This window comes from Pecten maximus, chromosome 7 (assembly GCF_902652985.1).
Source record: "Pecten maximus chromosome 7, xPecMax1.1, whole genome shotgun sequence".
Classification (NCBI taxonomy): Eukaryota; Metazoa; Mollusca; class Bivalvia; order Pectinida; family Pectinidae; genus Pecten; species Pecten maximus.
In genome coordinates this window covers 25,821,070-25,834,551 of record NC_047021.1, presented here as the reverse complement: position 1 = coordinate 25,834,551, position 13,482 = coordinate 25,821,070, and the positions used below count along the sequence as shown (strand labels likewise).

Here is a 13,482-nt window from a genome sequence, read left to right as displayed (position 1 = left end):
CTTAGATTTCCTATTGTCTCCTGAAGGTTACTCGTATTAGACCTGTTTACCTGATATGTGTCATACCAATATGTCTGACAATGGCCTAATACAGTTACTAAGTCAATTCTACCTTGATGATGATTCTTTTAAATTTCATGATAAACATTTTCAAGATTTCTTTATCTTGTTATAATTTGTAGTGCTAAAGAAAATGTATAGTAAACAATCTGATTAAAATTATATTGTGATCCACACTCTGCAAAGTCAGGGAGGTGTTGTTTACAGAATGAGTGCAAGTTGGGACATGATTTTAATCAGGTTGCTTAGTAAATAGTTGATGATTTACCAGAAACAGTCTGAAAGACATTCAAAATGCAAAGTGCAATTAATATGTTTTGCTGCCATCTTGTTTTAGGTAGAGACCAATTGGCCATATTCTACATCAACTGTAATGTGATGATGCTATAGCTAGCTGGTCATCATTTTCATAAATTATAGTGAAAGTTACAAAATGTACTTAATGTCATCAAACCTTGTGTAAAAGTATAGCAGTTACATTTCAGTAATATGTCTAAAGAATTCACAGCTATTTAATACTTATATGTTTTTGGTTATTTCAAAACAGATTTGTGTTCAAGTTGACTGACTTTGGAGCAGCAAAGGAATTGCAGTACGAGGAAGAGCAGTTTGTGTCCTTATATGGTACAGAGGAGTATTTGGTAGGTATTTGTATACTAGATAATAGTATTGTTACCTCCCACCCTATCACATTCTGACAGGTACGAGTACATGAATCGATCTGGTAGTCTTTTTCACAGTTGACTGTAAGACAAACATACATATACATTGTAGGTACAGTGGTATAAGTTACAAATTACTGTACATAATATTTTCATTTGATATGGAAAAATCCACCATCTTCAGCTGACCAGGTCTCTGACCTATATTTTCCATTTCACAGATTTTGTGTATCAAACTTTGTGTTTATCTCCATATATTTAGATATATCTAGTTATTTATAGATAGCAAGCATTTAAGTATGACAGTGGGTATTTTTTTAATCCTTTAATTGAAGATTACATTCTAAAGTAATATTTTACATTATGTGTATTACTGTATTAATAGATAATAAATATGTTTGAACAAATTGCTTAATTTTAAAACTGTTGTGTTATCCCAGCATCCAGATATATATGGTTGTGCTGTGATGCGAGACAAGGATAAGGAGAAAGTCTTTGATGCCACCGTCGACCTCTGGAGTTTAGGAGTAACAATTTTCCATGCAGCGACTGGTCGATTGCCTTTTAGACCATTTGGAGGCAGAAAGAACAGAGTAACCATGTAAGTAAGGGAGGTAACTCTTTAAAAACTCATTGTTTAATGGTAAGTAGGAAATATGTAATTCTCTGTAAATAGAATTGAAAGATGCTGTTAAAGAATTTTTGTCATTGTAAAATCTACCATATTTTTACTGTAATGAGCCCAGGGGTGAAACACATGAAATTATACTTAAAGTAGGGGAATTCGAAATATCATTTGTTAGACTTTTTTTTCTGAATTTCAATATACATGAGTGGAACTTGACCATGTATGTTCATTTACTGCTGGGTAAATATGGTATCACTATTAAGGTAGTATAGCTGTTGTCATGGTGATAAATCATTCACTTGCCTTATTTGATTATTTTTTTTACAGGTATGAAATAACAAAGAGTAAAGAACCTGGCTATATATCGGGAATACAACAATCTGAAAACGGCAAAATCGAGTGGAGTAAAGAACTACCACTTACATGTCGTCTCTCTCTGTAAGTTATAAACAGTGATTCTAGTTCAACCTTTACCTATACACTCTAAGGGTTGTTCCAAAGTTATCTGTTTTGGAGGGGTGGGAGGAATATTGTCCCTATTTGAACATTAGATGTTAGAAAATAAAAAATTAGAAATAGATTTAAAAAATAAGAATAGCAATATTTAAGGAATTGTAATTACATGCTTTCGAAACTGAAAATAGTAAATTAGCTTTAAAATTTAAGCATTAGAATTAAGGAAATAAGAAACAAGAGCTAAGAATTGTGACCCTGATTACCCTCCATACAGTTAAGGCTACAGAATATTTTGAATTATGAAATAAACTGACAATTTTTTATTATTCATTCATCAGGGGATTAAAGATGTTTCTGACTCCAATATTGGCTGGTTTGCTGGAAAGGAATGACAGATATAAACTTTCCTTTGGAAATTTCTTCACCAAAGTCGACAAGTTGATGTCGAAGATAATCATCCACACCTTTAGTCCAAATACGTGGATGCACATGAGAATTTATATTGATGGAAATAGCAAGTAAGTAGAGAACCAATCAGCTCAGTGCTATAACTGTACAGTGTATTACTAGGGTTGAACTTAAAATTTGTATAGACACAATTCGGAATAATTTATTTAACTTTTGCCTAGCCAGATGATAGTACACGTATGTAAATGATGTTTTCACAGGAGATACATGTGGGGTTCCTAGACAAATCAGTAACAATTATATGTGGAAATGTTAGAGAATTGAAATAAAAATTTACATCAGGTGCAACGTTATCATAGATACATAAAGATATACATGTGTACAAGTGTGGTTAGGATACGTCGGTATAACATGTTTATTAATTGTTGTGGAATAAATACACAAAATTAATATACCATTATATAAAGCATGTGTACATCAAAACTTGATGACAAAACAACAGTAATATTACAGTTGAATTCAGATACAGGTGTTATTTTAGTACATTCATCTGTTTTGTTTAACCAGAATTACACAACTACAGGACTACATCGCTGAGCAGAGTGATATAGCTATTCAGGACCAGGTTCTCATTCATGATGGGGATCTCTTAAATAACATTGTCGACAATATGATGTCTGTTACGCACTTTCCAAAATCTGTGTTTAGTGAAAAGACTCCAATATTTGTGTTTACGAAACATTCTGATGACCAAAGGGCATTTCCCAAATCATGGTGTCCAGACTTCCCTAAGTTTGGCAATAGTATTAACATATCCAATGACCATCAGATGGCTAAAATGTGCTGTGGAATTCACTTCTTACTGTGCAAGGAAATGGGACGTTATCACATGCAGATGGACTTGGAACGACTCAGTGTTCAGAGTTACATGTAAGTGTTTGATTCTCAGATATCATGTGGTCAACCTCTCTGGGGATAAACTTAGATATTAAGTGGTCAGCCTCTCTGGGGATAAACTTAGATATTAAGTGGTCAGCCTCTCTAGGGATCAACTTAGATATTAATCGGTCAGCCTCTCTGGGGATCAACTTAGATATTAATCGGTCAGCCTCTCTGGGGATAAACTTAGATATTAAGTGGTCAGCCTCTCTGGGGATAAACTTAGATATTAAGTGGTCAGCCTCTCTAGGGATCAACTTAGATATCAAGTGGTCAGCCTCTCTAGGGATCAACTTAGATATTAATCGGTCAGCCTCTCTGGGGATCAACTTAGATATCAAGTGGTCAGTCTCTCTGGGGATCAACTTAGATATCAAGTGGTCAGCCTCTCTGGGGATCAACTTAGATATCAAGTGGTCAGCCTCTCTGGGGATAAACTTTGATATCAAGTGGTCAGCCTCTCTGGGGATCAACTTAGATATTAAGTGGTCAGCCTCTCTGGGGATCAACTTAGATATCAAGTGGTCAGCCTCTCTGGGGATCAACTTAGATATTAAGTGGTCAGCCTCTCTGGGAATCAACTTAGATATCAAGTGGTCAGCCTCTCTGGAGATAAACTTAGATATCAAGTGGTCAGCCTCTCTGGGGATCAACTTAGATATTAAGTGGTCAGCCTCTCTGGGAATCAACTTAGATATCATGTGGTCAACCTCTCTGGGGATCAACTTAGATATCAAGTGGTCAGCCTTGCTGGGGTATTAAGTCTTCAATGGTTATAATAACTTCACCAAGAGATAGTCATTAGATTGGAGAGGGGCTTTGCTAAACATGACAATTGCACATTATTTTTGGCTTTGATAGAATTCTTTAACTTAAACTATTGCAATGGGATTAAGTTTTAAGTTATGCATCAGTGGATTTAGAAATAATGGCAGTTGGTAGCATAATAGTATATGTACACAATGTCATATATTCTAAATGATCTACTTACCAGTTGAAGAAAAAAAAACCCAGATTGGTTTGATACATAGATTTTTTAATACCTTTAATTGATTGTTTCAAGGGTTATAAAATATATATTGTGTTTTGATATTTGTACACCTTTCAGTCACAACTGAAACAAAATGTTCCTATTTTGTGAGTTTTGAGAGTGGACATTTTTGTATCTGTTTCAGACACGAACTGAAGCATGAATGTTCCCATTTGTTGAGTTATGACAGCCGACTAAGAGATCATTGTGCTACCGACCTTACCATGCTGAACAACTTTATTCAGGAATCACAGCAGAAGATCTTAATACTGTCAGCAGTACACACTGTAGAGCCGTCAAAGCTTGTGGCCCTACAGGAGAAAACCAACGCCAGGATTAGGGAATTACAATCTACAGCAGACAATGTAAGTACATTTTATCTATTTTAATACCTAATTATGTTGAACAGGTGCACTGTATGAAGTTGTTATAGCTTTGTGAGTTAGGCTAGGTATGATTATGTCACTCTTTTTGACCTAAATACTGGTCCATGTATAGCCATGTATATGCATGTACACCATATAAGCTGTGACTTGAAAATGGCTGGAACTTGTGGGCAAACACCTATATTGTATGGAAGGAACAATATACTGTTCAGAAACCTGATGACAGTAGTTACTCCTCTTATGTTTTATGAATTTGCTTGCTTGTATTCAAGAGGGTTCTGTATACTCTAAAGCGTCCTCCTGAAACCTGGCAGAAGAACCACAACACACATATATGAACTTGGCACGACATTGGTTCTCGATTAATCATTGAAAGTTAGAAACAATTGTGAATGACTTTTAAATTCACAGTTTATCCCATAAACATTTGTTTGATCATGCCTTAATTAAGGCTAAGAGGGTCATCAGTACATTTTTATATGTTTTTAGATAAGACATGAACTGAAAAGGACCAAGAAAGATTTGTCAAATTATCAGGAGAAAATCAACAGAAAAGAGCTTGAACGGAGTTGGGACAATGCCATTGGCTGTAACAATGAAGGGGATCGATGGTAAGTACCCCAGCAATTGTAGCCATGGAGTTGAGAGTTTTGACATTTCTTTTAATCTGAAAGGATTATCGATGACTTATAGAATACATCCTATGGGTTTTTGGAGGCAGTTTCAATTTGCAAGATTCACAGTGCCAAAGTCATTGGGTTAAACATAAAATCAAATCAAAACTAAGAATTTGAAAATGGATTTTTGTAGCAAAGAGAGGCAAGAAGTAACAGTGGAAATAATACAGAGGATCGTCCGACACTTCAAGGAGCACCGACAAGCTCAGTACCTCAGCAGAACAGAAGAAGACATCCATGCTTTTGAAAGGTTAGCGCCATGTGCTGTGTTATTTCATGTACTAAAAACACTAGTCTATATATACAGTATTATATAGTGGAATACCTGCATACACAATTCAATTGGTGTGTTTATAGACATTCTATTTAATAGGTATTTCATTCAAAACGCTTCATTATTGATTACACACTTAATGTGCTACGATTGATATTTCGTTAAACTATGCACTAAAGAATAATTTTAGTTAACAGAGACATAGAAACGCAAAAATATATATCTATTATCCAATATGAGTGATGGCGCGATAATATCAACACCGCGAATAGTTTGGAAGCTGACTAATTTAGCTGAGATCACTGTTAGGTACACACTGTAGCATACACCCTTAACTTAAATCAATAGAACATTATATTCTCTTGTGTTGTATTTTTGTTCCAGAAATCAGTTGGAGGAGTTGTGTATCAAGGCCAAGTCTCTGATAGAGACGTGTGACAGTCGTGGGCAGAGGCAGTACGAGATGTTCCACAGATTCTATAGGTAAGGGGTGATCACGTGGAGACATATCCATTGTTGTACATATATTGTAGTAGTTGAGACATATCCATTGTCTACTTTTACCAAAATCAAGAAAAGATATCTCAGGAAAAATAGTTACCATACTTTCACAATTCATTAAAGCAAATTTAAGGCTGCTGAAAATCAAGGTAAAAAGAAAACTGTTTAATAAGAATCCTAATTTGAAAAACTACTTTGAAATTCACTTTGGTAAATGATCACTATTCCTGTACTTATTAGGTAAAGGTTTATACTTTGTAATTATTGATGTTTTTGACCACTTAAAGAAAACAGTTTTACTAAATAGTTATTTAGAATTTCGTTTGTACATTTTTAGCAAAGCTGTGAGTACAAGGGAGGAAAATGATTCATTAGACCGAGCCTTGGCATCCCTGGAGAAAATACGAATAGATTTTGAGAAACATCTCAGTGAGGTGAGAAAGTAAACAAAATTTGATAAACTTATTATATTTTTTTTCATTATACATGTATTATAGAGATTATCAAAAATATTTGCTACAAAGTCTTAAAGTTAAGTTATTTTTTTAAATGAATATTACAAAAAGGCTTTTGTTAATGCATGTAAGTGATTTCTATAGTTTTAGATTTCAATCTTCATTTTTGATCCTGGGAAATCGTTCCAGGGTACTTGCATACTTGTTTTGTATGCGCTCTGTCAATTAATTTGATGGCGCTTTGCTTTAGTATTATTCTTTATATATTATGTCAGAATTAAATTTAGGAAACATTCCAGTTTCAAACAAATAGTTCCGGAATGGATTCATATAATAGTCATTTATTTCTGAACTGTATGTGATAATGTATGCTGATTTTCACTCTTGACTTGTCTTATTTCTGAACTGTATGTGATAAAGTATGCTGGTTTTCACTCCTGACTTGTCTGTAAATTCTCTAGGTAGTGGCAGAACTGGGACATGACTGTAGGAAGGTGTTGGAAAGTTCACAGACAGATCCCCTCCGTTCTAGGGGGTCCAAACAGAACCTTACTAATGGCATTGATAGGGACACACGCAGAAATCTGCTGACAGAAGCTAATATTAGGTGTGTACTTTAGGTATCTTATTCAATGTGGAACCAGGATTTCATAAAAGAACCATACACACTCACGCACGCACACACACACACACCGCAACCTCCCACTCCATCGCTTTTCTATCGAGTTACTTATTACTCTACACATCTAATATTATGATCAAATGTTTTGTTTTAAACTACCTGGTAAGTTGAATCACAAGAGAAGTCCTGGTTCATCTCAGCTACTGTAGATTTAATTAAGTTGTGTGTTTATAATCCCTATTCTATCTTTCAGTTTGAAAAGTGGTTTTGAAGATTTAAAAGGGGATATACAGAGGAATAATGACTTGCTGAAAATGAGTGGTGAAATTCTGGAGGAATTGAAAAAGTAATTAATCCTATTATATATAATGTTTGTGAATACTTAAGTCTTAAAATATATTGGTAAGTGATATAGTTTGTTTGGTTTTTAGCCCACCATCATCAGATGGTGGGCTATTCAAATCGCCCTGTGTCAGTGGTACGTCGTCCCTCCGTCCCTCCGTCCGTAAACAATTCTTGTTATCGCTAATCCTCAGAAAGTAATGAAGGCATCTTTCTGAAATTTCATATGTAGGTTCCCCTTGGTGCCTTGTTATGCATATTGCTTTTTGAGACCAATCGGAAAACAACATGGCCGACAGGCAGCCATCTTGGATTTTGACAATTGAAGTTTGTTATTGCTATTTCTCAGAAAGTACTGAAGGGATCTTTCTCAAATTTCATATGTAGGTTCCCCTTGGTGCCTGATTATGCATATTGCATTTTGAGACCAATCGGAAAACAACATGGCCGACAGGCAGCCATCTTGGATTTTGACAATTGAAGTTTGTTATCGCTATTTCTCAGAAAGTACTGAAGAGATCTTTCTGAAATTTCATATGTATGTTCCCCTTGGTGCTTAGTTATGCATATTGCATTTTGAGACCAATCGGAAAACAACATGGCCGACAGGCAGCCATCTTGGATTTTGACAATTGAAGTTTGTTATCGCTATTTCTCAGAAAGTAACAAAGGCATCTTTCTGAAATTTCATATGTAGGTTCCCCTTGTTTGAAAAGTACTTGAGAGATGTTTCTCAATTTGCACAGATTAGTAAGAGGAAGGGAAAATAGAGAAAAGATCAATCTGACATGGAACCTATAAAAATCATTCAATGGTGGGCGCCAAGATCCCTCTGGGATCTCTTGTTTTTTTTTAACATCTCATATATCTTTATTAGTTGGAAGTAAATGGCCGGCACTGTACAGTATAACATGAAACATTCGTTGTGTATAAACTTTCATTGTTTTTGTGAATGCTATGGAACCACAAACATAAATAAAATAACTATTGTTAAAAAAATGTTGCATGTGTTATTGTTGCATGGGCTTACAAACAAAGCTCCAAAATAATGAAAGTACACACTAATATTTCATGTTAAACATTTTCTATACACGCAGTTATCAATTTGAAGACAAACGATCATCTTAACCTCTCATGCAATTTAATTGAAATGGTTTTAATTTAAAAGATGATGCTTTTTATTTTGTAGCACAAGTCCACCTCTCATTCTAAACGGTGGACTGGAAAAGAGTTCAGGTTATGGATGAAGTGCTGCGTACTGATTACTGATGGAGAATGATACCAAATCAGCTATGATTAGCTAGATCACATGAACAATAATCACTTGGCGATGATGCCTGATCATGAAGCAGTTATATTCTACCTGATATACTGCTGAAACCTGCTAGTGCATGGGTTATAGACAATCAAGAAAGAGCCCTGCTGCATCGTAGTTGAAAATACATTGAAATGACAAACTGATACCTGCAGGTCGTTGATATTTCAATATCAACTTTGGAATGTATGAGTATTCAAAGGTTTTATAGAAGTGTATAGTCACATTTTTTTTATCAGCATTGGGACTAATCTTATACATACCAATGTACACACATGTATGTAAGGACCTTGAGTTACAGCTGTGCCACACCTTTGTGGCTGTATATAGAGGTTTGGGTGTCTTAAACCATGGAGTGTTTTTCACTTTTAAACAGACTTTCTTACGTATATACCTTTGGTATTTGGTTGTGCTGTTTACTCAGAGGAAAGTCTTTTAGGACATTATTAAACAATAAATCACGAAAAATGAGTGAAAATCTGCTTTGTTGTGTTGAGCAGTAGCAAAATGTCTGATGCCAGGAACCCTGGGCAGCTTTTGACTGAAATTACATTTTAAAAATGACATGGGGTATACAAAAGGCAAATTTAGACCTGGTTTTAGAGCCATGGCCAGACAAATGATTGAAAAACTCGCGTGTTTGTTAATATTTAGATAATTATGGTGTACAATATAAAAGTAATTAAGAGATCAGTATGAAAATATTGGATTGGTGAAGATTGTTTCTAGAATGTATAGGGCCAGGTCTTAAAGTTACGTAATGAAGCGAATTACAAGACCTACATGTACCTGCATGTAGAAAGATATTGTCAACAATCTCTACAATCTCAAAGTAAAAAATTCACAGGACAATTTGTTCTTTCACTTCTGAACATTTAAGATTCAAAGATTGGTGTTTGATATACATATTGATATGTATGACCGGGCACCTCATGACCCAAAGTTTGAGAACTTAAATCTTTACAAGAGAAAGCATCGCACAATTGATATATGATTAACCATTGTGTTGCTCTACCCAAGACGACAGTAAGGATGTCAAAATGTTATCAAGAAATGTTAATGATACAAATCATGTACATGTATATTACAACTCAAAACTGTTATAATTCAATGCTACTAATACCATGAATAAAAGACATATGACATCATCATAGCATATGCAAACGGTTTATTAGGAAAGTTGAAAAATATCTGAAATATTAACATAGAGATGGAAGTGCTTGTCTATTGATATTTCTTGAAAATTGTGTGGAGAACATTTGTGGAAAAATTGAATAAAAAAAAAGGCTATCAGAGTTACTTCCCTTCGTTCCACTCTGTCGTATTGACAGCCGAGCGCGATGGGAACAAAAAAAAAGTAGGATATCCTTATTGGTATATTAATAACAACTCAAAATACTGTAATGGGTTATAAGTATGATAAATACGGTAATAGAGTACCTCGGTTTTGTTTTAATAGTGAAACAAATACTTGAACACGGAAAATAAATGTTGTGTGTGTCCTCGTGTATTAACATTAGTGATTATGTCACAGAAGTACTTTGTTGTAAAATAGAAAGTCCAAGAAAATGTGTGCCGTAAAATATACTGTATATTGTAGTCCCTATGCTTCTGCAAAAAGGAATATACTGTAAGGCGAAACGGACACTGAGGAAGGATTATGGTGTAAGATTGAACAATAAATAGAAAATCTTATTTGTTTGGGTATTTTGGATTGACAAAACTTACTTGAAATTATTTCTAAATACATTGTATTCGTCGAAATTACACAATAATACACAAAATATTAATTAAATAAAAACGTATGAAATTTACACGTTATTAGAATATGTTGAGATTTAAAATACAAGTCATTACATGTGAAAGGGCAATATTAATGCAAAAAGGCGCATTGTTTGTAGACCATTATGGTAATAGTCGCCAAATATATTGTACATAGTTTGTACAATGCTATATGAGAATGCTTAATACAGCGGCATGGGCTGTTAACTTATATTTGTAAGTATTGGCACTTACCATAAAACGGGACGATATTACAATAATGTACATTCAAAGCAATTAAGTTGTCGAAAATTACTGATTTATGTGGTGTTTTTTTGAAAGTAGAAACCACTTTGAACGAAACATTCAAGCTCAGTATTTGAAAAAAAAGATAAATGCACAGTTAGGATACAAGAACAAAATAGCAGATTGTATATTTTGACGAAGTTTCTTATTTTGATAATGTAACTTGCTAGGATGAAACGTCAGAAATGTGGACCTTATGTACAGTACTTTTTAACATAAAGACGTCATTGTTGAACTTTTTCTGTCTGTGTGTAAATAACAATGATAAACTTTACAAAATGAAGGTGTGGTACATTGAGTATATACACATAACAAAAAGGTCAGCTTAAGACGTTATATTTTGGCTAACCTTTCCTTTGAATTATGTTATTAATGTATACATGTATGTAGGAGTGGTCGATTTAACTCATAAAATCAAACTACTAATTTTGCTATCAAATTAACATTAAGAGCAATCCTTTTCAAGTACTTATTTATGACATATAGGCTACACTACAATTAATCCGAAGGTTTCTGAGGTTTTGTCGGCCCTTTAAAAACCAATGTTCAATTTTAAAAAGGCCAGATTACACTAGTTTACAAATTATTTAGTGATCTATTGTCGGTATATAACATCAAGTTTTCTAAACTGAATGAGTATCTACATGTAGATTAAGAAACACAAGATATTTGGTATCTGAGGTAACACTGAAGGAATATCCCTAATCAAGAAACAACTACCACCGAAACTTTATGTACTTCGTGTATGATATTCCACAACATTTTGTGACATCTATCTATTTAGTAGTTTAAGTCGGAAGTCGATGAAACGTTTCCAGAAAACTAAGCCTCAATATGGAGCAGCGCTTCAGTAAAGTCTCAATATATCGTATCTAGAGATACAGTGCACTACAAGCGTCTGCTTCTGGTTAGTATTTATTAAAAAAAAATATTGGCCCTTACTACCACATCTAGGGGCTAATATTTTCTATTAATACTTACCAGAAGCAGACTCCTGTGAGTGCCCTAACACGGAGTTAGAATTGAGTTGAATTGAATTATCTAGCACGTAATTAATGTGTTTCCAATCAGAGTTTTGGTTATGCGAACTAATATTTGTTTGCGACTGTCCGATATTTGGTTAGTCACTCAGATATTAACAAACTAGAGCAAGATTTATCAACACCAATACAATGAACTCTCAGATGTATGTGTATCAGTGCGATACCATCTGGTCATTGTTGTGAATATGTGATGTGATGGAAGTAATAACAATAAAACGAAAATATTTCAAACGGAATTTTTTGTTGTCTAGCTTCCTGACGTAAGTTTATCGTTGACTTTCCGGTGGCGGTGTTGTACAAGGGGCGGACTGTTAATTGATGCCGGACAGTGGTATCTAAAACCCCCCAATTATAACATTTAATCTATTATTACCTTAATTTGGGGAGGGCTTGGGGGGGGGGGGGGGGGGGGGGTATTTCCCCTCCATAATATGGATTTAACATATACACTGCTATAAATCGTCGTATTATTTACTCCCCGCCTCCCCCAACTCGACTGTCAAGCTATCGCTCGCTAGGTAGAGCACAGGTGCCCGACTCGTTTTATAAAATAATAACATATAAGAATACATATAAATGAGTTCTTCTGTGTTATCATTTAATAAAACGAGTCAGGCACCTGTGGGTAGAGTGACAGAGTGAAACGAAGGGCTGTAGCTCTGATAGATCAGTATGGGTGCTTAACAGCTGATATTGCTATCAAATTAAGTACCATTGCTACCTCAACTACATGGCAATAATTTCAAATATATATATAATCATATAATCATATAATTCACTTTTTCACATTTAATCTTCACTTCTTTAATAATACACTACACTATACTGTAGGTAAAAGAACAACTAAGACCGTACTAGGAATTAAAACCTTGCTTCAACGACTGCAGTGAATGTGTCATCATATGCACATGTATGCTAATGAAAGCATACTTACATATTCAGTGATGTGTTGCCGCTCTTCAAAACTACTCCAAAAACTTGGGTTGTCTGCGACGAAGCTAGGCCAATAGGTATATATCGATGGTAAGAGTCGTGGACAAATCTCTACACAGCAACATGGAAATGGCGAGTTCAAATCTTTGACAAGCGAGGATTTAAGTCTGGAAAGTAATGAGGAATGTTTTTTTTTTTTTTTTTTTTTTTTATATATTGTTTTCTTTCAAGTAGTACAAAGTTGATGGTGTCTGGCAATAATGAGTCAATTAACCGAATCATGCCGCTGTATCAAATGTCGAAATTCTGGACCAGTTGATGTACATATAGTTGTTCAACTCTTATATTATAGAAAGTCGAAATAACTAAAGGAAGATTAGTTATTACCTAAAATCCGGGGTATATGTATTGATCGTCCGCTTTTTAACAGATAATTCATTCGTTTTACTTCAGCTTAATTCTGTCAATCTATACAGTAAGAGTGTATAAGTTGTATAACTATACATAACTCTCCCGATGGCGATGTGTATGTGGATCCATGCTCCAGTAACTTCTCGATGCTAGAAGTAAATTCCCTAAAATGGTGATAAGTTGAACGACTCTTGTAAGAACTTGGATAGGACGCATACACTACAATTATATTACTATAGTTGATTAGTTATATATAGACATGGAATGCGGGAA

General features: G+C 34.6%; 1 protein-coding gene across 7 annotated transcripts in view; it reads left to right on the top strand.

The window, feature by feature from the left end:
• LOC117330376 (serine/threonine-protein kinase TBK1-like) overlaps positions 1-12,101 on the top strand; it is an 80,350-nt gene extending 68,249 nt beyond the window's left edge. For all 7 annotated transcript variants that reach the window (XM_033888615.1, XM_033888617.1, XM_033888616.1 and 4 more), the window contains 13 exons: positions 608-701; positions 1,163-1,323; positions 1,678-1,788; positions 2,145-2,324; positions 2,782-3,144; positions 4,329-4,548; positions 5,059-5,180; positions 5,380-5,496; positions 5,905-6,003; positions 6,359-6,455; positions 6,938-7,083; positions 7,352-7,444; positions 8,630-12,101. In XM_033888615.1, coding sequence (XP_033744506.1) covers positions 608-701; positions 1,163-1,323; positions 1,678-1,788; positions 2,145-2,324; positions 2,782-3,144; positions 4,329-4,548; positions 5,059-5,180; positions 5,380-5,496; positions 5,905-6,003; positions 6,359-6,455; positions 6,938-7,083; positions 7,352-7,444; positions 8,630-8,687 — 1,861 coding nt within the window. In that variant the 3' untranslated portion in view covers positions 8,688-12,101. The remainder of the gene's footprint in view (positions 1-607; positions 702-1,162; positions 1,324-1,677; positions 1,789-2,144; positions 2,325-2,781; positions 3,145-4,328; positions 4,549-5,058; positions 5,181-5,379; positions 5,497-5,904; positions 6,004-6,358; positions 6,456-6,937; positions 7,084-7,351; positions 7,445-8,629) is intronic.
• The last annotated feature ends 1,381 nt before the right edge of the window (positions 12,102-13,482 follow it).